This window comes from Budorcas taxicolor, chromosome 7, assembly GCF_023091745.1.
Source record: "Budorcas taxicolor isolate Tak-1 chromosome 7, Takin1.1, whole genome shotgun sequence".
NCBI classification, from domain to species: Eukaryota; Metazoa; Chordata; class Mammalia; order Artiodactyla; family Bovidae; genus Budorcas; species Budorcas taxicolor.
This window is the reverse complement of record NC_068916.1, coordinates 48,861,888-48,886,928: the sequence shown is the minus strand read 5'-3', so window position 1 is coordinate 48,886,928 and position 25,041 is coordinate 48,861,888. Positions and strand designations below refer to the sequence as shown.

The 25,041-nt window shown below is 38.9% G+C and overlaps 1 protein-coding gene across 1 annotated transcript in view; it reads right to left on the bottom strand.

The window, feature by feature from the left end:
• The window catches only part of LOC128051019 (palladin-like), a 41,338-nt gene extending 30,119 nt beyond the window's left edge, over window positions 1-11,219 (bottom strand). Inside the window, exons 1-3 of the mRNA XM_052643522.1 lie at window positions 11,216-11,219; window positions 10,999-11,091; window positions 8,083-8,140 (exon numbers count right to left, since the gene is read on the bottom strand). Coding sequence (XP_052499482.1) covers window positions 8,083-8,140; window positions 10,999-11,091; window positions 11,216-11,219 — 155 coding nt within the window. The remainder of the gene's footprint in view (window positions 1-8,082; window positions 8,141-10,998; window positions 11,092-11,215) is intronic.
• Between the last annotated feature and the right edge of the window lie 13,822 nt (window positions 11,220-25,041).

The window sequence follows — 25,041 nt, the reverse complement described above, 5'->3', positions numbered from 1 at the left end:
TTTGGATGCTTGAACCTGAGATCATAGGTCCCTTTATGAATGTCTTTGGTGATTTAATATGCTCAGAGTATTGTTATACTTAATATTCTCCTGAAATTAGATTGTGTGATACTAAATCTTTGCTAATCATTGAAATGACAACAAGGCATAAATATAACCTGGAGGGTCAAGTCCATTTTCAAAATATAAGAGCTATATGAACACAATTCCCTCTTTGATATCTGTCTTAGAAAGTGAATGAAATTCTGGCCAATTCTACCAAGCTATAGGAATAACCAATTTTCAGAGAAGTAGGATACACTAAAATGTTTGTTGTTTTAGTCTCTAAGTCATGTCCAACTCTTTGTGACTCATGGACTGTATCTACCAGGCTCCTCTGTCTATGGGATTTCTCAGGCAAGAATCTTGGAGTGGATTGCCATTTCCTTCTCCAGGGGATATTCCTGACCCAGGGATCCAACACGCATCTGCATTGGCAGGTGGATTCTTTACCACTGAGCTACATGGGAAGCCCAGGTCCTAAAACTACTCTGTTCAGTTCAGTTCAGTCGCTCAGTCGTGTCCGACTCTTTGCGACCCCATGAACCGCAGCACGCCAGGCCTCCCTACCCATCACCAACTACCGGAGTCTACCCAAACCCATGTCCATTGAGTTGGTGATGCCATCCAACCATCTCATCCTCTGTTGTCTCCTTCTCCTTCTGCCCTCAATCTTTCCCAGCATCAGGGTCTTTTCAAATGAGTCAGCTCTTCGCCTCAGGTGGCCAAAGTATTGGAGTTTCAGCTTCAATATCAGTCCGTCCAATGAACACCCAGGACTGATCTCCTTTAGGATGGACTGGTTGGATCTCCTTGCAGTCCAAGGGACTCTCAAGAGTCTTCTCAAACACCACAGTTCAAGAGCATCAATTCTTCTGCACTCAGCTTTCTTTATAGTCCAACTCTCACATCCATACATGACTACTAGAAAAACCATAGTCTTGACTAGATGGACCTTTGTTGGCAAAGTAATGGCTCTGCTTTTTAATATGCTGTCCAGGTTGCTCATAACTTTCCTTCCAAGGAGTAAGTGTCTTTTAATTTCATGGCTGCACTCACCATCTGCAATGGTTTTGGAGCCCAGAAAATAAAATCAACCACTGTTTCCCCATCTATCTGCCGTGAAGTGATGGGACCAGATGCCATGATCTTAGTTTTCTGAATCTTGAGCTTTAAGCCAACTTTTTCTCTCTCCTATTTCACTTTCATCAGGAGGCTCTTTAGTTCTTCCTCACTATTTGCCATAAGGATGGTGTCATCTGCATATCTGAGGTTAGTGATTTTTCTCCTGGCAGTCTTGACTCCAGCTTGTGCTTCCTCCAGCCCAGCATTTCTCATGATGTACTCTGCATATAAGTTAAATAAGCAGGGTGACAATATACAGCCTTGACACACTCCTTTTCCTATTTGGAACCAGTCTGTTGGTCCATGTGCAGTTCTAACTGTTGCTTCCTGACCTGTATACAGGTTTCTCAAGAGGCAGGTCAGGTGGTCTGGTATTCCCATCTCTTTCACAATTTTCCACAGTTTATTGTGATCCACACAGTCAAAGGCTTTGACGTAGTCAATAAAGCAGAAATAGATGTTTTTCTGAAACTCCCTTGCTTTTTCGATGATCCAGTGGATGTTGGCAATTTGATCTTTGGTTCCTTTGCCTTTTCTAAAGCCAGCTTGAACATCTGGAAGTTCACAGTTCACGTATTGCTGAAGCCTGGCTTGGAGAATATTGAGCATTACTTTACTAGCATGTCAGATGAGTGCAGGTGTGCGGTAGTTTGAGCATTCTTTGGCATTGCCTTTCTTTGGGATGGGAATGAAAACTGACCTTTTCCAGTCCTGTGGCCACTGCTGAATTTTCCAAAACTACCCTGAGTATAACTTAATTCTTTTGATTCCTAAAATATTTTTAGGAACTTGGGATTTCTATGCAACTGAATCTTTCAGAGAATTGAAACAAACCTGTGAGTGCCAAAAGATTTAAAATGATAAAAGTAGTAGATGCTTAGGGCAAAAACTCTAAAAATTCAGAGTACAGAAGGTATAAAATGAAAAACAAAAGTTGATCCTTTCCTCCTTAAACCTACTAGAGGAAGAAGAACAAACAAAACCCAAAGTTATTAGAAGGAAAGAACTCAAAAAGATAAGAGCAGAAATAAATGAAATAGAGATTGAAAAAACAATAGAAAAGATCAATGAAACTAAAAGCTGATTCTTTGAAAAAATAAACAAAATTGATAAACCTTAATGAGACATTATGAAAAAAAAGGAGAGAAGCCAAATCAATAAAAGCAGAAATGAAAAAGGAGAAGTTATAACTGTCACCACAGAAATACAAAGAATCATAAATGACTTCTGTGATCAACTGTATGCCAATAAAATGGACATCCTAGAAGTAATGGACAAATTCTTAGAAAGTTTCAGTCTCCCAAGATTGAATCAGAAAGAAATAGAAAGTATGAACAGACCAATCACTAGTACTGAAGTTGAACCAGTAACTTAAAACCTCACAGCAAATAGAAGTCCAGACCAGATGGTTTCACAGGTGAATTCTAACAAACATTTAGACAAGAGTTAATACCTATCCTTCTAAGAATATTCCAAAAAATTTCAGAGGAAGGAACACTTCCAAACTAATTCTATGAGGCCACCATCGCTCTGATACCAAAACCAGACAAAGCTATCACAAAAAAGAAAATTATAGGTCAGTATCACTGATGAACATAGATGCCAAAAATCCTCAACAAAATACTAGCAAACCGATTCCAACAACACAGTAAAAGGATTATACACCATGATCAAGTGGGATTTATCACAGGGATGTGAGGGATTTTCAGTATCCAGAAATTAATCAATGTGATATACCACATTAACAAACTGAAGAATAAAAACCATGTGATCATCTCAGTAGATTAAGAAGAACCTTTGGATAAAATTCAATATTCATTTATGATTAAAAAGAAAAACTCCAGATAGTGGGCATAGAAGATACCTGACTCAACATAAAACCCATATGTGATAATCTCACAGCTAATATCATACTCAGTGATGAAAAGCTGAAAGAATTCCCTCTAAGATCAGGAACAAGAGAAGAATGCCCACTCTTGATACTTCTGTTCAACATAGTTTTGGAAGTCTTAGCCACAGCAATCAGGGAAGAAAAGGAAATAAAAGGAATCCAGATTGGAAAGGAAGAAGTAAAACTGTCAGTCTTTGCAGATGACATGATACTATACATTGAAAATCCTAAAGCACCACCAGAAAACAAACTATCATCAATTAATTTGGTAAAGTTGCTGAATACAGAATTAATATACAGAAATCTGTTGCATATCTGTACTCTAACAGCAAAATATCAGAAAGAGAAATTAAGGAAACAATCCCATTTATCAGTGAATCAAAGAGGATAAAATATTTAGGACTAAACCTACCTAAGGAAGCAAAAGATCTGTACTCTGAAAACTATAAGATGCTGATGAAAGAAACTGAAGACCACACAAACAGATGGAAAGGTATACCGTGTTCTTGGATTGGAAGATTCAGTACTGTTAAAATGACCATTCTACCAAAGGCAGTCCACAGATTCAGCACAATCCCTATCAAATTACCAATGGTGTTTTTCACAGAACTGGAACAAAAATTTTTAAAATTTGTATGAAAACACAGAAGACCCCATAGCTGAAAACAATCTTGAGAAAGAATGGACCTGGAGGAATCAGGTACCCTATGGTTTTTCCAGTAGTCATGTACAGGATATAAGAGTTAGATCATAAAGAAGGCTGAGCACCAAAGAACTGATGCTTGAAACTGCAATAATTAAAACAGAATGGTACTGGCACAAAAGCAGACATATAGATCAATGGAACAGGATGGAAAAGGACCTATGCATTCTTGGTCAATAAATCTGTGGCAAAGGAGGCAAGAATATACAATGAAGAAAAGGTGGTCTCGTCACCTTGATACCAAAACCAGACAAAGACAAAACACACACACACACACACACACGAACTACAGGCCAATATCACTGATGAACATAGATGCAAAAATCCTCAACAAATTTTAGCAAACAGAATTCAGCAACACATCAAGAAGCTCATACACCATGATCAAGCTGAGTTTATTCTGGGGATGCAAGAATTCTTCAATATATGCAAATCAATCAATGTGATACACTATATTAACAAATTGAAAGATAAAAACCATTTGATAATCTCAATAGATGCAGAAAAAGCATTTGACAAAACTCATCACCCATTTATGATTAAAACTTCAAAAACTGGGAATAGAAGGAACCTACCTCAACATAGTAAAGGCCATATATGATAAGCTTACTGCAAATATTATTCTCATTGGTGAAAAACTGAAAGCATTCCCCCTAAGATCAGGAACAACACAAGGGTGTCCACTTTCACCACTGTTATTCAACATAGTTCTGGAAGTCCTAGCTACAACAAATTAGAGAAGAAAAAGAAATAAGAGGAATCCAAATTGGAAAAGAAGAAGTAAAGCTGTCACTGTTTGCAGATGACATACTGTACACAGAAAACCCTAAAGATAGTATGAGAAAATTACTAGAGCTAATTAGTGAATTTAGCAAAGTTGCAGGATACAAAATCAATACACAGAAATCACTTGCATTTCTATATACCAACAATGAAAAATCAGAAAGAGAAGTTAAGGAATCAATCCCATTCACCACTGCAACAAAAAGAATTAAATATCTAGGAATAAACTTACCTAAGAAGACAAAAGAACTGTACACAGAAAATTGTAAGACACTAATGAAAGAAATCAAAGATGACATAAACAGATGGAGAGAGATTCCATGTTCCTGGATAAGAAGAATCAATATTGTGAAAATTACATCCAGCCTTATCATTTCATGGCAGAGGAGATGGGGAATGTAAACAGTGACAGACTTTATATTTTTGGGCTCCAAAATCACTGCAGGTGGTGACTGCAGCCATGAAGTTAAAAGATGCTTACTCCTTGGAAGAAAAGTTATGACCAACCTAGACAGCATGTTAAAAAACAGAGACATTACTTTGCCAACACAGGTCCATCTAGTCAAAACTATGGTTTTTCTAGTAGTCATGTATGGATGTGAGAGTTGGACCATTAAGACAGCTGAGGGCTGAAGAATTGATGCTTTTGAACTGTGGTGTTTGAGAAGACTCTTGAGAGTCCCATGGACTGCAAGGAGATCAAGCCAGTCAATCCTTAAGGAAATCATCCCTGAATATTCGTTAGAAGGACTGATGCTGGAGGTGAAGCTCCAATATTTTGGCCACCTGATGCGAAGTGCTGATTCAATGAAAAAAACCCTGATGCTGGGAAAGATTGAAGGCAGGAGGAGAAGGGAACGACAGAGGATGAGATGATTGGATGGCATCACTGACTCAATGGACATGAGTTTGAACAAACTCTGGGAGATGGAGAAGGACAGGGAAGCCTGTTGTGCTGTAGTCCATGGAGTTGCAGAGAGTTGGATGCGACGAAACAGCAACAACAACTAACACCATATACAAAAATAAACTCAAAACGGGTAAAAGACCTAAATGTAAGACTCGATACTGTAAAACTTCTAGAGAAAAACTCGGACAGGACATTCTTTGACATAAATGACAGCAATATATATTTTTTGGATACATCTCCTAGAATAATGGAAACAAAACCAAAAATAACCAAATTGAACCTAATTGAACTTACAGGCTTCAGCACAGCAAAGGAAACCATAACAGTATAAAAAGACAACCTACAGAATGAGAGAACATATTTGCAAATAATGCAACTAACAACGGATTAATTTCCAAAATATACAAACAGCTCATGCAACTCAATATAAAAAACCAAACAGCTCAATTAAAAAATGGGCAGAAGATTCAAATAGACATTTCTCCAAAGAAGACATACAGATGGCCAAAAGGCACATGAAAAGATGTTTAACATTGCTAATTATTAGAGAAATGCAAATCAAAATCACAATGAGGTATCATCTCATACCAATCAGAAAGGCCATCATCAAAAAGTGTACAGACAAATGCTGGAAAGGGTGTGGAGAAAAGCAGACCCTCCTACACTCTTGGTGGGAATGTTAGTTGGTGCATCCACTATGGAAAACAGTATGGAGGTTCCTCAAAAAATTAAAAAATAGAACTGCCACATGATCCAGTAATCCCACTCTTGGGCATATATGCAGAAAAGATAAAACTCTAATTAGAAAGGTGCATGCACTCCAGTGTTCATTGCATCTCTACTTGCAGCAGCCAAGACATGGAAGCAACCAAAGTGTCAACAGAGGAATGGAAAAAGATGAGGTGTGTATAAATATAACTGACTATTACTCAGTCATTAAAGAACAGAATAATGCCATGTGCAGGAACATGAATAGATCTACAGATTATCATACTAAGTGACGTAAGTCCACTAAGTGAAGTAAGACAGAGAAAGACAAATATCATGTGATATCATTTATATGTGAAATCTAAAATAGTAATCCAAATGAACTTATTTATAAAAGAGAAATAGACTCACAGACATGGAAAACAAACTTATGGTTGCCAAAGGGGAAAGTGGGGGGAGGGATAAATGTGGAATTTGTGATTAATAGATACACTCTATTAGATATAAAATAAATAAACAACAAGGACCTACTGTATAGCACAGGGAACTATATTCAATATCTTATACTGACGTACAATGGAAAAGAATCTGAAAAAGAAGCTGAATCACTTTGCTGTATACCTGAAATATTATAAATCACATATATTTCAATAAAAAAATTAAAAAAGCTTATCCCTTCTAGTTTCTAATTTCTATTTTTAACAGTTTTTAATATCCTTTATGTGCTGTGCTGTGCTTAATCATGTCTGACTCTTTGTGACCCCATGGACTGTAGCCTGATAGACTCCTTTGTCCATGGGGATTCCCAGGCAAGAACACTGGAGTGGGTTCTCATGCCCTCCTCCAGGGGATCTCCCCAACCCAGGGATCAAACCCAGGCCTCCTGCATTGCAGGTGGATTCTTTACTGTCTGAGCCACCAGGGAGCCCTTATATATGTAATTATACATTCATACAGATATATATATATATATGTATATAATTTCATTTTATTTTTTCATAAATGCAATCGTACTATTTATAGTATTCTACACTTTGCCTTTCCATTTAATATGTCTGGGTCATCATTTGATAATAGCACACAAAAATCTAATTCATTCTTCTGAATTCCTACATAGAATTTTTATATGGTTTATAATAGTTAATATCATTTTCCTGTTGCAGAATATCTGGATTATTAAAAACAATACTTAAGTGAGCATCTTTATAAATACACCTTTGACTGCTTTTGTAAGTTTATCTATAGCAGTGGAATTACAGGGGAAAAATATGCATTTTGAAGTTTAATAGTTAGGGCCAAATTCCCCTTTTCTAAAATGATACATTCTCAGTAGTTATTTGAGAATCATTCCTTACAGTCCTTATAATTTGACATATTATCATTTTGTAAACCTGCATTTCTTTAATGTTGAATGAGGTTGTATATCTTTTGTGTGTTTATTAGTCACTTTTGCTTTCTACTCTTGAAAAATGCCTGTTGAGAAATATGATCTTCCAAACTGCACATGGACTTCCCTGGTGGCTCATCGGTAAAGAATCCGCCTGCAGTGTGGGAGATGTGGGTTCGATCCCTGGGTTGGGAAGATCTCCTGGAGGAGGACATGGCAACCTACTTCAGTATTCTTGCCTGGAGAATCCACAAGGATAGAGGAGCCTGGCGGGCTGCAGTCTATGGGGCAGCAAAGAATTGGGCACAACTGAGCGACATGAGACATACAAATTGGACATAAAACATTAATGATGTGTTTTTACAACTATACTTTTACAGTTAGACTTCATTTAAGAGAATATTTAATAATCTTTTAGATTCTTGAGATTATTTTTCATTATTTTTTTAATGCAATATGTTGTCATACTAAATATCCAATGTTAAGATGATGACATTTAGTCTTTCTGTTTGATTTAATGAACAGTTGTATCTTACCCAGACTTCAATCTAATTTGAGCCTTGTGCAAGTTTGGAAAATTCCTGGAGTGGAAAGCTCAAAAAAAAAGAAAAGAAAAGAAAAAGTAAGGGGGTGGGTATGTGTGATAGGTGACTTCATTCCCTGCTCTGTCAAAACAATACATACCTTCCTCCCACTTTGGTGAGAAATAACCTTGGGAATAAATTTATACCTGTGGGTGCAATTCTGAGTTTAGGGCTCATGCCTTGTGTGGTGTATGCTGTTTCTGCCACACTGTGGCTTCTAAAGAAATGTCCAAGAAAAACAACAATAATGCTGGTATTTGGTTTGTCATTTGTGGCTCAGGGCATCAGTAGGGCACAGAGGAATATGATCCTTCCTTGATTCTAAATTTATCTTTGTGGAGCAGCTTTTAAATATGGGGACAGCTGGTGCTGGATAAATCTGTCCTCACAAGCTGTATGAGATTGAAATAAAGTTAAATATTTGGGGTTAAATCCAAATGGAAAAACGTGGAAAGTACTGATTAATCTCTGATGCTTCACTTTCTGCATCTTGGTAAACAGGCACTAACTATTCACTGTGAATTCCTAGCAACAGTCCATTTTGAAATTTAAGATAGGGAGAATGTGTGCACTAGTTTAAGTTCTAACATTTCATAAAAGGTAAAACACAATTCTTTCTTTTCATGCCATCCTCCACCCTGCTGATAAAAATGATAGGCTATCCATATCTGTTTTTGTTAGCTACCTTTCTTTCGTGTCTTTCTCCTCTGAGTAAAATATTGCTACCAGTGAGATAGTGAGGCCCACACTTCCACTTGGGTTAGGATAATAATCCTCTGTGGCCTCTAAAAACCTGTGAGTGATGGGACCCCAAACTCCTAATAGATTCTCCCCAGGTGATTAAATGTCTTGCTAATTGCTAAGGGATAAATAAGGGTGGTGAGCTCAGAGAACAGTCCCGTTGCTAGCTTTTCTTTAGCTGACTGGATTACTAAGGTAGAAAAGCACTAAAAATAAGTCAGGGCACAGATTCTCCTGCCAGGGTTTGAGTATTGAGATAACTTGTCTTCTCGGCTGGTGTTGACATCATCTATTCTAATGTGCACTGAAAATAGGAGCCAGAATGAGAAACATATTTGGCCATGGACTAGTGTCAGTAAAAGTCTGTAGCCCTGTACTTATTGCTGCTTCTTGTCAGACTTAACTAATTAGTTTCTCCAACTCATGTGGGAGAGAGCTAAATACCTAAGGGTGAGAACTCGAAACAAACACAGGGCCAGTCTCAGGGAAAATCACTCAATCTCTTCCAGTTTCAAATATAACTTTGCTAGGTCTCTTCCATGTCAGTTGGGATTCAGTGTTTCCCCCAAGGGATCAGAGTCCACCAGGGCTGAAAAGTGGGAAGACTTCTCACATATTCAATTCTAGGACTTGAAGGTTTCACAATCACCAAGTTACCTGACATGGAATAGATTCTTGATGCTGAATTTCTCTTTCTGTTGTTGCTTCAGATGTCTTAGGAGAGAACTTTTGCTGGTCAGAATTACTCTGTGGATTTTGTTTGAACTCAGATGGAGGGGAAATTCATGGAAATCACTACCTTCCTTATATTTATCCCTATTCTCTTTTCATTTTATAGAAAGTTGTCTCTTTGGAGTAATACTGGAATAATACTGTCTCACACTCATTAAGTACTTGATACTCAAGAAACACTTTCACGCATTTGTCTTGTGACCTTCAGAACAAGTCTTTAAGGAAGACTAATGTTATTATCCCCTTATTAACTGCTAGACTTAGAAAAGCCAACAGACTGAGACATTGGCAATGATTGGTATTAAGAGTCCTGGGAGCTCTGGAATTTCTTGGTCTACTCAGCAATGTGCAGATTGACCCAGGGCCCTTTCTCCGAGGCTGGAGATTTTTTCTATTTTTATAAAATAACATATTTAAATGTTTCTATAAAAATGCATTTTAATTTTAGAAAACTTGAAAAATATGGCAGAAAAGTGAGAGAAAAAAATCAGCCACACACCCAAGTACACAAAAACAAATTCCTTTGGTTTCCTTAGGTTTTTTGACTAAATCTGTGGGCTGGAAGGCGAGATGAAATAGATATTCAGTAATGCTGATATCTATCTACCCATTTCCCTGCATTTAGCACAATATATATTATCGACATTTTAGTTAAGCTGCCTCCAAGGATCCTTTGCAGGCAGGTGTTTGTGCTAAACATTTTGAACTGAGCTTTAAAAAGTGCCATCTCAGGTAGAGACCAGCTATTCACTGTTGTCCTTTCATTATTCTTTTTTTTTTTTTCTTTCCTCCACAAAACCCTCTTCCTTTCCTCTGGCTGTGTCAGTACAACCTCTCTTCATCTTTCCCCCTGCTAGTTGTCATTTCCAGTCTTAAAGTCACCAGCAACATTTTTGCAGACCTTTCTTCAAATTCTGCCTGGCTTCTTCAGAGTCGAGTAAAGGGCCAGGTAACACTGATGCAATGAAAGGGCTGTTCTTTCTCTGGTATGCCACGCCCTTGACCTGGCACTGAAAAGGTACATCTGACCAAGAGGACTGCTGGAAAGTGCAGGGACTTTAGCAGCTCCAGATGTTTGGAGCCAGGAAATGTTGAGTTCCAGTATATCTTTGAACCCTCTCCTGTGTTTTTCTTAGTGCTTTAATAATAGATTTTAGACAAGTGTTCTTTGACAAGTGTAGGAGTGAGGGAGTGAGTGAGTGAGTGAATATATTTGGTCCCGTGAGTTGAGGTGGGAAGTCACTGTACTGACTTCCTATAAATTAAAAGCATGGGGATTATATTCCCCATGTCCTGAGCCCAAGGAATTAGAATATTTGACTTTCCTCATCTGTAGGATCACTATGATATGAGAAAACCCAGCCAACCAGCAGCCTTGGTTTCAAAGGTACTCACAGCCTCCACGTTGTCTGTCTGCTTTTCTGCTCCTGTTGTCCTCACAGCAAGAGCCCCTCGCAGCTGGGTTTGTTTGAGGTAGATCCCTGCTCTCTGGCAAGGAGGGGCATAAACTGGAATGACAGCTGTCAGAAGAGAGGCTAGGGTATCAACTGGAAGGACTGTGGAAGGGTCTCCCTATTCCACTGTATTTCTATTAATCACACTTGGGGAGTACCCATCCTTGCAACAGAAGACTGAGGGATATGTGACCCTGAATTAACCACTGATAGTTATACATCAAATCTAAATGGAAACTGGGGTATAAAAGACAGGGCAGAAGCCACAGTCTCATGGTGAGTGAGGCATTTTTAGCTGGAATGTAAAGAATTTTGGTATTGGCATTTCAAGGAAATTCAAGCTGCCCTTCCTCTCAATTCAGAAGACAGGAGATAGCTCACAGTTGCTTGGGTCAGGATTACAATTTTACTGATTTCAGAAATGTAATATTAATCTCAGTATTGACTTTGATGGAGGATCTATGCAGGGGTTGTAGATCTTTTTGAGGTGGTATGTAAAACAGCACATTTTTTCTTTGAAGCTTAAGACTTCTGCTTTACATGCCGTTTGTAGATACGCTTTTGATTGTGCTGAATTGATCAATACACCTAAAATACAATATAAAGAGTTTAAATCCAATAAATGGGGAAACTTCTTGTTATCATGAATAAGCTGAAGATCTCTGTGATAAGTATAGACTTTCACTCTGTCATAAATTACGATTAAGCAGCAAGCTTTCTTGAGGAGCTGCTGGGTGCCCAGTACTGAGTGGCTAAAGAATGCTATGGAAGAGCTAACAAAAGGAAGAAACATAGATGTCATGCTACATTTACAGTAAACTAAGTGAATCCCAAGTTCAGTCCTTAGTGTCCGAGTAAGTAATCCAAAAGTAAATGATGCAACAGTACTATAGTACAATACAGTAAACTAGCAAGTGCAGTTGATCGCAGCTCCACATGCAGGGTATAAAATTTCCAAAGCCATTCAATTCAGCCAGTATTTTTTGAGCATCTCATGTAGGTCAACTACCTTCTTTCCTTTCCTAGCTCTAGACTACTTCTCTGTCTAGTTTTATTAAGTTGTTTAAAAATTAAATGATGCTTTTTGGTTGACAGAAGCTGGAAAAATTCAGTATAATCCTATTTCCAGTAGTAGTGTAAAAAGGCAAATTGTTTTGGAATGATTCATTAGAAATATGGTCTCCCTCATCAAGGGATGGCATGTCCCATTAGAAGGGAAGCAATTTATGTGATGTAATCACGAGTGCTGATGGCTTAAAAGGCTCTGTTAGCTGTAGGAATATGTGACTCAGCATCTGGCCCCTGGAAACTGGTTCTTAACAGGCTATCAAAGATCAAGGCAAGCTTCAGGTCATCGAAGCCAACTCCTCTTTAAAAAACTTTTGAAAAACAGACAAGGACCTCAAGTCCAAAGAAGAGAAACCATTTGCCAAAGTAGTGAATTACCTTAAATGCCAGAAGAATGTCAGGAAAAATTGTGAAATTAAGAAAAAAAATTACTGAGAATCCTTTAGAATGCTATGCATTGACTGTACCTTCTTCCAGGTTATTTGATCCTGTAGTGATTTATACTTTTCAATGTCTTTGAACTGTTTTAAACTCTATGAAGTTGTAGAAAACTAAGGGTAATGCAAATTATTCTTATTTATAAAAAAGTAAACCAATTTTGCTTTGTGGAGGTGTAGTTGACCACTCCCTCCAAGAGGCTAGTTTTGCTAATTAACAAGTTAATTTCAGCATTTCTGGCTATCTCTAGAACCAGTTTTTTACATTTTCTGATTCTGTCTTTAATTAATTAGTTAAATAAAATCATTGACATATATTACTTTTACATTTATCTGAAAGTAATAATTTTACCTTATAATTATCCTTTAATAGGAAGGAACTAGGATTTTAGTAAGGGCTCTCTGTTTCTTTCCTGTGAATAGATGTAGGCCCTGTTTACATGGGTTTCTGAGATGGCCAAGCTATCACTTATAAATTTTTTGGGGTCACATTTTTATGTTTAAAGGCCACTTGGATAACATCTTTAAAAACCTCACTGAGATGAATTTCATGTAACATAAATATAACTTTATTTTCTTTTTTAGAAAGTTTGTTATAACACTACCATTTACAAGTGAACAATTCAGTGACATTTACAGTGTTGTACAGCCACACCTCTGTCTAGTTCCACAACATTTCCATCACTCCAAGTATTGATAGAACGCCTTATCTATTGAACTGTTTTCCCCTGGAAACTACAAATCTGCATTCTGTGTCTATGGATTTATCCATTGTATATATTTAATATGAGCATAATCATACATTATGTGACCTTTTGTATCTGACTTCTTTCACTTAGCATAATATTCTGGAAATCTATCCACACTGTCCATATAATAAAAGTTATGGTTTTTCCAGTAGTCACGTATGGATGTGAGAGTTGGCTGAGCGCTGAAGAATTGATGATTTCAAATTGTGGTGCTGGAGAAGATTCTTAAGAGTCTGCTGGATAGCAAGGAGATCAAACCAATTGATCCTAAAGAAAATCAATCCTGAATATTCATTGGAAGGACTGATGCTGAAGCTTCAGTACTTTGGCCACCTGATGTGAACAGCCAACTCATTGGAAAAGACCCTATGTTAGGAAAGATAGAGGGCAGGAGGAGAAGGAGGAGACAGGATGAGATGGATGGTTGGATAGCATCACTGACTCAATAGACCTGAGTTAGAACAAATTCTAGGAGACAGTAAAGAGGGTGTTCTGCAGTCCATGGGGTCGCAGAATCAGACATGACTTAGCGACTGAGCAGGAGCAGCAATCCATGTTGTAGCGTATATCTATAATCCATTCCTTTTTATGACTGAATAACATCCCATTGTATGAATATACCACAGTTTGTTTGTCCATATGTTTATTGATAAACATCTAGGCTATTTCTAAGAAGAGGTGGCAAGAATACATGGAGGAACTGTACAAAAAAGATCTTTATGACCAAGATAATCATGATGATGTGATCACTAATCTAGAGCCAGACATCTTGGAATCTGAAGTCAAGTGGGCCTTAGAAAGCATCACTATGAACAAAGCTAGTGGAGGTGATAGAATTCCAGTTGAGCTATTTCAAATCCTGAAAGATGATGCTGTGAAAGTGCTGCACTCAATATGCCAGCAAATTTGGAAAACTCAGCAGTGGCCACAGGACTGGAAAAGGTCAGTTTTCATCCCAATTCCAAAGGAAGGCAATGCCAAAGAATGCTCAAACTACCACACACTTGCACTCATCTCACATGCTAGTAAAGTAATGCTCAAAATTCTCCAAGCCAGGCTTCAGCAATACGTGAACTGTGAACTCCCTGATGTTCAAGCTGGTTTTAGAAAAGGCAGAGGAACCAGAGATCAAATTGCCAACATCTGCTGGATCATGGAAAAAGCAAGAGAGTTCCAGAAAAACATCTATTTCTGCTTTCTTGACTATGCCAAAGCCTTTGACTGTGTGGATCACAATAAACTGTGGAAAATTCTGAGAGATGGGAATACCAGGCCACCTAACCTGCCTCTTGAGAAACCTGTATGCAGGTCAAGAAGCAATAGTTAGAACTGGACATGGAACAACAGACTGGTTCCAGATAGGAAAAAGAGTACGTCAAGGCTGTATATTGTCACCCTGCTTATTTAACTTATAGGCAGAGTACATCATGAGAAACGCTGGGCTGGAAGAAGCACAAGCTGGAATCAAGATTGCTGGGAGAAATATCACTAACCTCAGATATGCAGATGACACCACCCTTATGGCAGAAAGTGAAGAGGAGCTAAAAAGTCTCTTGATGAAAGTGAAAGAGGAGAGTGAAAAAGTTGGCTTAAAGCTCAACATTCAGAAAACGAAGATCATGGCATCTGGTCCCATCACTTCATGGGAAATAGATGGGGAAACAGTGGAAACAGTGTCAGACTTTATTTTTTGGGCCTCCAAAGTCACTGCAGATGGTGACTGCAGCCATGAAATTAAAAGGTGCTTACTCCTTGGAAGAAAAGTTATGACCAACCTAGATGGTATATTCGAAAGTAGAGACATCACTTTGCCAACTAAGGTCCATCTAGTCAAGGCTATGGTTTTTCCTGTGGTCATGTATGGATGTGAGAGTTGAACTGTGAAGAAAGCTGAGCGCCGAAGAATTGATGCTTTTGAACTGTGGTGTTGGAGAAGACTCTTGAGAGTCCCTTGGACTGCAAGGAGATCCAACCAGTCCATTCTGAGGAGATCAGCCCTGGGATTTCTTTGGAAGAAATGATGCTAAAGCTGAAACTCCAGTACTTTGGCCACCTCATGCGAAGAGTTGGCTCATTGGAAAAGACTCTGATGCTGGGAGGGATTGAGGGAAGGAGGAGAAGGGGATGACAGAGGATGAGATGGCTGGATGGCATCACGGACTTGATGAACGTGAGTCTGAGTGAACTCCGGGAGATGGTGATGGACAGGGAGGCCTGGCATGCTGTGATTCATGGGGTCGCAAAGAGTCGGACACGACTGAGCGACTGAACTGAACTGACTGAGGCTATTTCTATGCTTTTGTCTATTGTGAATAGAGGTTCTGTGAACATTCATGACCATCTACTTGTTTAAGCATCTGTTTTTAATTATTTTGGGTATGTATCATGCAGCAACAGTGTAACTTCATAGGTAATTCTGTGTTTAGCTTTTTGAGGGGCCTCCAAATTGTTTTCCATGGAGACTGAACTATTTTACATTCCTACCAGCATTGTATGAAAGTTCCAATTTCCCCACATGCTCAAAGGCCCTTGTTATTTTCCATTTTTAAAATCATTGCCACCCTACTGGGTATGAAGTGGTATCTCATTGTGGTTTTGAGTTTGATTTCCCTAATGACCAAGATAATGCATATCTTTTCATGTTCTTGTTAATTTTGAACAACAGCATCATGTTTTGAATATGCTGGGTAAGCTGGCTATTAAAAAGAAAGCTTTGATAACTGCCATTGCAATGTAAATAATTATCCCTTAATTTATATTTTTTTAATTTAAGATTTTATACAGTAAGTTTATTAAATGATTCTATAGAGAAAGTTATCATTTTTACACAAAATTAGAGAGGATTTTTTTCTGCTCCCCACATGATGCTCTTTATAGGGTGTTTTCACAGACCATACCTGAACCTTCACAGTACCAAGCAAGAGCTCTTCAGGAACTCAGAGAAATGTTGCCATGGTGATAATATCTGTCCTTGTGAAATACCACCATGTGAGCTGTTTCATGCATTAAAGTGTTGCTTGGAGCCATCTCTTTGTAAGATTTATTTGCTAATTTGCTTTTAAAATGTGGTAGTATATTTTCGGAGAAGGCAGTGGCACCCCACTCCAGTACTCTCGCCTGGAAAATCCCATGGATGGAGGAGCCTGGTAGGCTGCAGCCCATGGGGTCGCTAAGAGTTGGACACGACTGAGCGTCTTCACTTTCATGCATTGGAGAAGGAAATGGCAACCCACTCCAGGGTTCTTGCCTGGAGAATCCCAGGGACGGGGGAGCCTGGTGGGCTGCCGTCTATGGGGTCACACAGAGTCGGACACGACTGAAGTGACTTAGCAGCAAGTAGTATATTTCAAATAATAACCATAACAATGACTAACATTTGTTGACTATTTATTGGATACCAGACTCTCTACTAGGTATTTTATGTAGATTATATCACTTAATCCTGGTGGACTATTAGCTTCTAAGAGTTGATTCTCATTTTTCTTGTCCATGCTTCTAAGAGCATCTAACAGAGTACCCATTACAGAGCAGGTTTTCAACAAATATCATTGAATTAATAAACAATCCTTTGAGGTAGTTTCTGTGATTACTTCATTTTACAAATGAGGAGGCTGAGACTAAGAAATGTAAAGCAGTTTCCCCAAGATCATACAGATGGGCAGTTCAGTTCAGTTCAGTCGCTCAGTCATGTCTGACTCTTTGCAACCCCATGAATCGCAGCACGCAAGGCCTCCCTGTCTATCACCAACTCCCGGAGTTCACCCAAACTCATGTGCATCAAGTCGGTGATGCCATCCAGCCATCTCATCCTCTGTTGTCCCCTTCTCCTCCTGCCCCTAATCCTTCCCAGCAACAGGGTCTTTTCCAATGAGTCAGCTCTTCACATGAGGTGGCCAAAGTATTGGAGTTTCAGCCTCAGCATCAGTCCTTCCAGTGAACACCCAGCACTGATCTCCTTTAGGATGGACTAGTTGGATCTCCTTGTAGTCTAAGGGACTCTCAAGAGTCTTCTCCAACACCACAGTTCAAAAGCATCAATTCTTTGTCAAGCTCTCACATCCATACATGACCACTGGAAAAACCATAGCCTTGACTAGGACCTTTGTTGGCAAAGTAATATCTCTGCTTTTTAATAAGCTATCTAGGTTGGACAGTGGTGGAGCCTAAATCAGAACTCAGGCAGCCCACTCTAGAATCTATAGCAAGTTGCCTTTTAAGCCATAGTAATCAGAGCCCCACTTTCACCTCTTCCTTCCACATTCTACAGGGTGGCCAGGTATTTTTGTCAAACAGAGAGGAAGCAATAATTCATTTCAGTTCAAGAAGATATTTATTAATAGCCATCTGTGTGCTCAGACATTTGTTGGGTGTAATGTTGAGAACTGGGGATTAAGAAAATGAGATTCTATTTTGGATTTTGACACTCACTTGAATAAATTATATACTCTTCCTAGATTTTGGATTCCTCATGTGAAAAATGGAACTAGATAATCTAAGTGTACTCCTGCAATAAACTATGATAACTTTAAGAAATGGCACTGATAAGGCAACAATGAACTCGTTTGCTGAGGATAGGGGTAGTGGGGAATGTAACTGGTGTATATATCTTAATCTTTAATCAACAAGGAGTGAAAAAGGGAAAGGGCAACAAGGTGATAGATATATGATGGCAGTGGCAGAGTGTATCATCTAGAAGAGAAAATAAGGCAACTATCCAAGTAACAAGGAAGCCTCAGTTTACCCTTTAAGATAGGATTCTGTCTTAACCCTTACCTTTGAGAAACATCATCAGTTCAGTTCAGTTCAGTCATTCACTCATGTCCTACTCTTTTCTACCCCTTGGACTGCAGCATTCCAGACTTCCCTGTCCATCACCAACTCCTGGAGCTTGCTCAAACTCATGTCCATTGAGTCGGTGATGCCATCCAACCATCTCATCCTCTGTCATCCCCTTCTCCTGCCTCCTTCAATCTTTCCCAGCATCAGGGTCTTTTCCAATGAGTCCATTCTTTGCATCAGGTGGCCAAAGTATTGGAGCTTCAGCTTTAGTATCAGTCTTTCCAATGAATATTCATGGTTAGTTTCCTTTGGGACTGACTGGTTTGATCTCCTTGCTGTTCCAGGGACTCTCAAGAGTCTTCTCCAACATCACAGTTCAAAAACATCAATTCTTCGGTGCTCAGCTTTCTTTATGGTCCAACTCTCACATCAGTACATGACTACTGGAAAAACCATAGTTTTGACTACATTGACCTTTGTTGGCAAAGTAATGTCTCTGCTTTTTAATATGCTGTCTAGGTTTTTCATGGGTTTTCTTCCAAGGAGCAAGTGTCTTTTAATTTCATGGCTGCAGTCATCATCTTCAGTGATTTTGGAGCCCAAGAAAATAAGGTTTCTCACTGTTTCCATTGTTTCCTCATCTATTTGCCATGAAGTGACGGGACTGGATGCCATGGTCTTGGTTTTTTGAATGTTGAGTTTTAAGCCAACTTTTTCACTCTCCTCTTTCACTTTCATCAAGAGGCTCTTTAGTTCCTGTTCACTTTCTACATTAGGGTGGGGTCATCTGCATATCTGAGGTTATTGATATATCTCTTGGCAATCTTGATTCCAGCTTGAGCTTCACCCAGCCCAGCATTTCATATGATGTATTCTGCATTTAAGTTAAATAAGCAGGGTGACAATTTACAGCCTTGGCATACTCCTTTCCCAATTTTGAACCAGTCCATTGTTCCATGTCCAATTCTAACTGTTGCTTCTTGACCTGCATACACATTTCTCAGGAGGTAGGTAAGGTGGTCTCTTATTCCCATATCTTGAAGAATTTTCCACAGTTTATTGTGATCCACACAGTCTAAGGCTTTGGTATAGTCAATAAAGCAGAAGTAGATGTTTTTCTGGAACTCTCTTGCTTTTTCTATGATCCAACAGATGTTGGCCATTTGATCTCTGTTTCCTCTGCCTTTTCTAAATCCAACTTGAACATCTGAAAGTTCTTGGTTCACATAATGTTGAAGCCTGGTTTGGAGAATTCTGAGTGTTACTTTGCTAGCATGTGAGATGAGTGCAATTGTGCAGTATTTTGAACAATCTTTGGCATTGTCTGTCTTTGGGGTTGGAATGAAAAGTGACCTTTTCCAGTCCTGTGGCCACTGCTGAGAAGCATCATAGCCTACAGATATTCAGTATTTTATATAGCTTCTCAATGTTTTCATTTCCTTTGTGTCTTATAACTTTGCTGCGAAGTAGCTTGGTCCTTGAACTGCAAGATCAAACCAGTCAATTCTAAAGGAAATTAACCTTGAATATTCATTGGAAAGACTGATGCTGAAGCTTCAATAGTTTGGCCACCTGATGTAGAGAGCCAACTCACTGGAAAAGACTTGATGCTGGGAAAGACTGAAGGCAAAAGGAGAAGGGGGCAACAGACGATAAGATGGTTAGATAGCATCACCAACTCAGTGGAGTGAATTTGAGCAAACTCCGGGAGATAGTGGAGGACAGAGGAACCTGGAGTGCTGTAGTCCATGATGTCACAAAGAGTTGGGCACGACTTAGTGACTGAATAACAGCAGAAGATTGGGGATTCTAGTTGGGAAAACCAAGGGCCTAGCCAGGTTTATACAGTTGTTTCAGTTCAGTTCAGTTCAGTCGCTCAGTCATGTCCGACTCTTTGCGACCCCATGAATCGCAGCACGCCAGGCCTCCCTGTCCATCACCATCTCCCGGAGTTCACTCAGACTCATGTCCATCGAGTCTGTGATGCCATCCAGCCATCTCATCCTCGGTCGTCCCCTTCTCCTCCTGCCCCCAATCCCTCCCAGCATCAGAGTCTTTGCCAGTGAGTCAACCCTTCTCACGAGGTGGCCAAAGTACTGGAGTTTCAGCTTTAGCATCATTCCTTCCAGAGAAATCCCAGGGCTGATCTCCTTCAGAATGGACTGGTTGGATCTCCTTGCACTCCAAGGGACTCTCAAGAGTCTTCTCCAACACCACAGTTCAAAAGCATCAATTCTTCGGCGCTCAGCTTTCTTCACAGTCCAACTCTCACATCCATACACGAGTACAGGAAAAACCATAGCCTTGACTAGACGGACCTTAGTCGGCAAAGTAATGTCTCTGCTTTTGAATATACTATCTAGGTTGGTCATAACTTTTCTTCCAAGGAGTAAGTGTCTTTTAATTTCATGGCTGCAGTTACCATCTGCAGTGATTTTGGAGACCAAAGAGATAAAGTCTGACACTATTTCCACTTTTTCCCCATCTTTTTGCCATGAAGTGATGGGACCAGATGCCATGATCTTCGTTTTCTGAATGTTGGGCTTTAAGCCAACTTTTTCGCTCTCCTCTTTCGCTTTCATCAAGAAGCTTTGTAGCTCCTCTTCACTTTCTGCCATAAGGGTGGTGTCATCTGCATATCTGAGGTTAGTGATATTTCTCCCAGCAATCTTGATTCCAGCTTGTGCTTCTTCCAGCCCAGCGTTTCTCATGATGTACTCTGCCTATAAGTTAAATAAGCAGGGTGACAATATACAGCCTTGACGTACTCTTTTTCCTATCTGGAACCAGTCTGTTGTTCCATGTCCAGTTCTAACTATTGCTTCTTGACCTGCATACAGGTTTCTCAAGAGGCAGGTTAGGTGGCCTGGTATTCCCATCTCTCAGAATTTTCCACAGTTTATTGTGATCCACACAGTCAAAGGCTTTGGCATAGTCAAGAAAGCAGAAATAGATGTTTTTCTGGAACTCTCTTGCTTTTTCCATGATCCAGCAGATGTTGGCAATTTGATCTCTGGTTCCTCTGCCTTTTCTAAAACCAGCTTGAACATCAGGGAGTTCACAGTTCACGTATTGCTGAAGCCTGGCTTGGAGAATTTTGAGCATTACTTTACTAGCATGTGAGATGAGTGCAATTGTGCGGTAGTTTGAGCATTCTTTGGCATTGCCTTCCTTTGGAATTGGGATGAAAACTGACCTTTTCCAGTCCTGTGGCCACTGCTGAGTTTTCCAAATTTGCTGGCATATTGAGTGCAGCACTTTCACAGCATCATCTTTCAGGATTTGAAATAGCTCAACTGGAATTCTATCACCTCCACTAGCTTTGTTCATAGTGATGCTTTCTAAGGCCCACTTGACTTCAGATTCCAAGATGTCTGGCTCTAGATTAGTGATCACATCATCATGATTATCTGGGTCATGAAGATCTTTTTTGTGCAGTTCTTTTGTGTGTTCTTGCCACCTCTTCTTAATATCTTCTGCTTCTGTTAGGTCCATACCATTTCTGTCCTTTATCGAGCCCATCTATGCATGAAATGCTCCCTTGGTATCTCTAATTTTCTTGAAGAGATCTCTAGTCTTTCCCATTCTGTTCTTTTCCTCTATTTCTTTGAGGAAGGCTTTCTTATCTCTTCTTGATATTCTTCGGAACTTTGCATTCAGACACCTATATCTTTCCTTTGCTCCTTTGCCTTTCGCCTCTCTTCTTTTCACAGCTATTTGTAAGGCCTCCCCAGACAGCCATTTTGCCTTTTTGCATTTCTTTTCCATGCGGATGGTCTTGATCCCTGTCTCCTGTACAATGTCATGAACCTCATTCCATAGTTCATCAGGCACTCTATAGTTGTTTAATGATTCTCAATCTTGAGTTTTTGATACTACCTTATCCTGTGATTTGAAGAAAATGTGAAATTATTATTTTTTAATAATGTGAAATTTAAAAAAATCACTTGATTAAAAATATATGCCACATGACACTTTTCCTTTGGTTTCTAAGAACAGAGGATATTGCCTAATAAAACAGATAAGAATAGAGTACCCAAACTTCCAAAACAATGTGCTAAGTTTTTCAGAAAAAGATATTATAGACAAAAGGCTTACTTTAAGTTTCACTTGTTTTATACTTTAAATTGGGTCAAATGATCATATTACTTATTCTGCAAAGTTTAACCAGTAAAGGCACTAAATGCTCATCAGATACCTGCTGTGTACAAAGCACTATGTTAGATGCTGAAGAAATTCCAAGATGACTCCTTCCCTCAATCTTGTAAATGTTATGAAACCTATACAGCTAACCACAGCATATGATATAATATCACAAGTATCTGAAGCTAAATCTGAAGTGTTAAAGGAAGTCAAGAAGATACCCCTTTAAGCTATAGTGATTTAGAAAAGCCTCTTGGAAGGAAAGATATGGAGCCAAGTCTTGAAGGATGTATATATTATATTAAGATTAGAATGAGAGAAAGAGATGGAAAGAGAGAGAGATTAACAGAGGGAGGGAACAGCATGAAAATTGCTCTGGAGGAAGAATATTCAGGGTATATTTGGTAGTTTATGGGAGTGGAGGAAAGTTTAAAAAGATACATAGTGGGAAGTAGTGGGAAAAAGGGAGAAGAAAAAAATTCAAAGTTGTGAACAAGTTTGTACACCCTGACAAAAACGGATTTTTCCAACAGTTATTTCTCTGTGTGCTTATCAATTTTTCTTTCCCATTCCTGCCCCACGCTAAAGAATAAACAGTTAATCCCTTCATTCAGCAAATGTTGTTGAGTACTTCCTCTGTCCCAGGTGTTATGCTAGGAGCATAAGCTATAAATTAGACACAGTCCTGCCCTCAAGGAGCTCACAGTCTGGTGGGGAAGACCAACTGTTGGTTAAAAAAGGGGTACATTCAAAGTGCTCATTATATTTGAAATGGAGCCACCTTGAAAAAGAATGATGTTGGCTGCACTGGGCTAATCGCCTGAACTCTGTTTTTAGCCCTTGGGAGCAACCTCAGGATGTGTGGCATACCAGAAGAACAGCTGCATACTATATTCTGAAAATGATGAAAGTGACGCTTCTGTTTTTCCAGACCCAGAGCAGTGACTCTGAGAAGGAGAGCCAAACTCTTTCTTTCCTGGCTTGTGATAGTGGACAGATTGTTGCAAAGATTTTTGAGGGGAAGTTTCAGATTTTCCTGCCTTTGTCCCAAAGAAAGGAGACAGAGAGAAGGAAAGGATAAGGGAATAGTAAACTATAAAGTCCTTTCATTAAAAAAATAGAACTTGTCTATTGATATTTCTTAGATGCAGCAATAGATGGTAATAGTAATGATAGATGATATTTATTCAGTGCTTACTTTGTGCCAAGCACCATGATGTGGGTGTTAACAGAGTAATTGAACTAACACAGTAGTCCCAAACACCAGCTACTTATTTTCATCACTTTTTACAGATATGGAAACTGAGGTGTAAAAAGATTAAAGAACTTTCTAATGTTACATAGCTCATAAATGGATATATGGAAAGTATATTGGAATGGGTTTTACATTTCATATTTTGCAGAGAAAATTAAAGCTTAGAGAGAAGAGATTGGTCTGTAGGTGTAGAGCAGAATGATGTCAGAGGCAGATTTAGATCTTGTATCTCAATTTTATGTCTTAAAAAATTTTTAATTCTTTTATAATAGAAAATGTAAACATATATTAATCAGCCTCTTCAGTTACCTATTCATTATCAATATTATTTCATCTGTATTTCTACTCTCCTACCCTCTACTGTATTCAGTTCAGTTCAGTTCGGGTTCTCAGTCGTGTCCTACTTTTGTGACCCCATGAATAGCAGCACGCTAGGCCTCCCTGTCCATCACCAACTCCCGGAGTTCACTCAAACTCATGTCCATCGAGTTGGTGATTCCATCCAGCAATCTCATCCTCTGTTGTCCCCTTCTCCTCCTGCCCTCAATCCCTCCCAGCACCAGGGTCTTTTCCAATGAGTCAACTCTTTGCATGAGGTGGCCAAAGTATTGGAGTTTCAGCTTCAGCATCATTCCTTCCAAAGAACACCCAGGACTGATCTCCTTTAGGATGGACTGGTTGGATCTCCTTGCAGTCCAAGGGACTCTCAAGAGTCTTCTCCAACACCACAGTTCAAAAGCATCAATTCTTCGGCGCTCAGCTTTCTTCACAGTCCAACTCTCATATCCATACATGACCACTGGAGAAACCATAGCCTTGACTAGACGGACCTTTGTTGGCAAGGTAATATCTCTGCATTTCAATATGCTATCTAGGTTGGTCATAACTTTCCTTCCAAGGAGTAAGCGTCTTTTAATTTTATGGCTGCAATCACCATCTGCAGTGATTTTGGAGCCCCCCAAAATAAAGTCTAGACAGTTTCCACTGTCTCCCCATCTATTTGCCATGAAGTGATGGGACCAGATGCCATGAGCTTAGTTTTCTGAATGTTGAACTTTAAGCCAACTTTTTCACTTTCCTCTTTCACTTTCGTCAAGAGGCTTTTTGATTTGAGGCAAATACTAAAGATTATATTATTTCATCTGTAAATATACCAGAATGTTTCTCTAAAAGATGAGTCATTCAGAGAGCATAATCATAATGCCATTATCTATATTTAATAATTTAGGTGAACAAAAATTATTAATATTTTAACTATAAAATATTTTTATAATTTTTAAAATATAAAAATATTTAAATTACAAAATTGGCAATATTTTGCAAACCAAAATTTGAAACTATCTTGTCTGAGTTCACATTTCCAATTGTCTGTAAAGTGTTATAATTTTTTCTTACAGTTTGTTTGCTTGAATCAGTATCCAAATAAGGTTTACACACTACAGTAGATTGATGTACTTTTTACGTCTCATTTAATCTATAGCTTTCCTTTCCCCTTTTAATTTTCTTATAATTCATGTTGTTGACAAAACTCTCATATAGTTTCCTGCAATTTT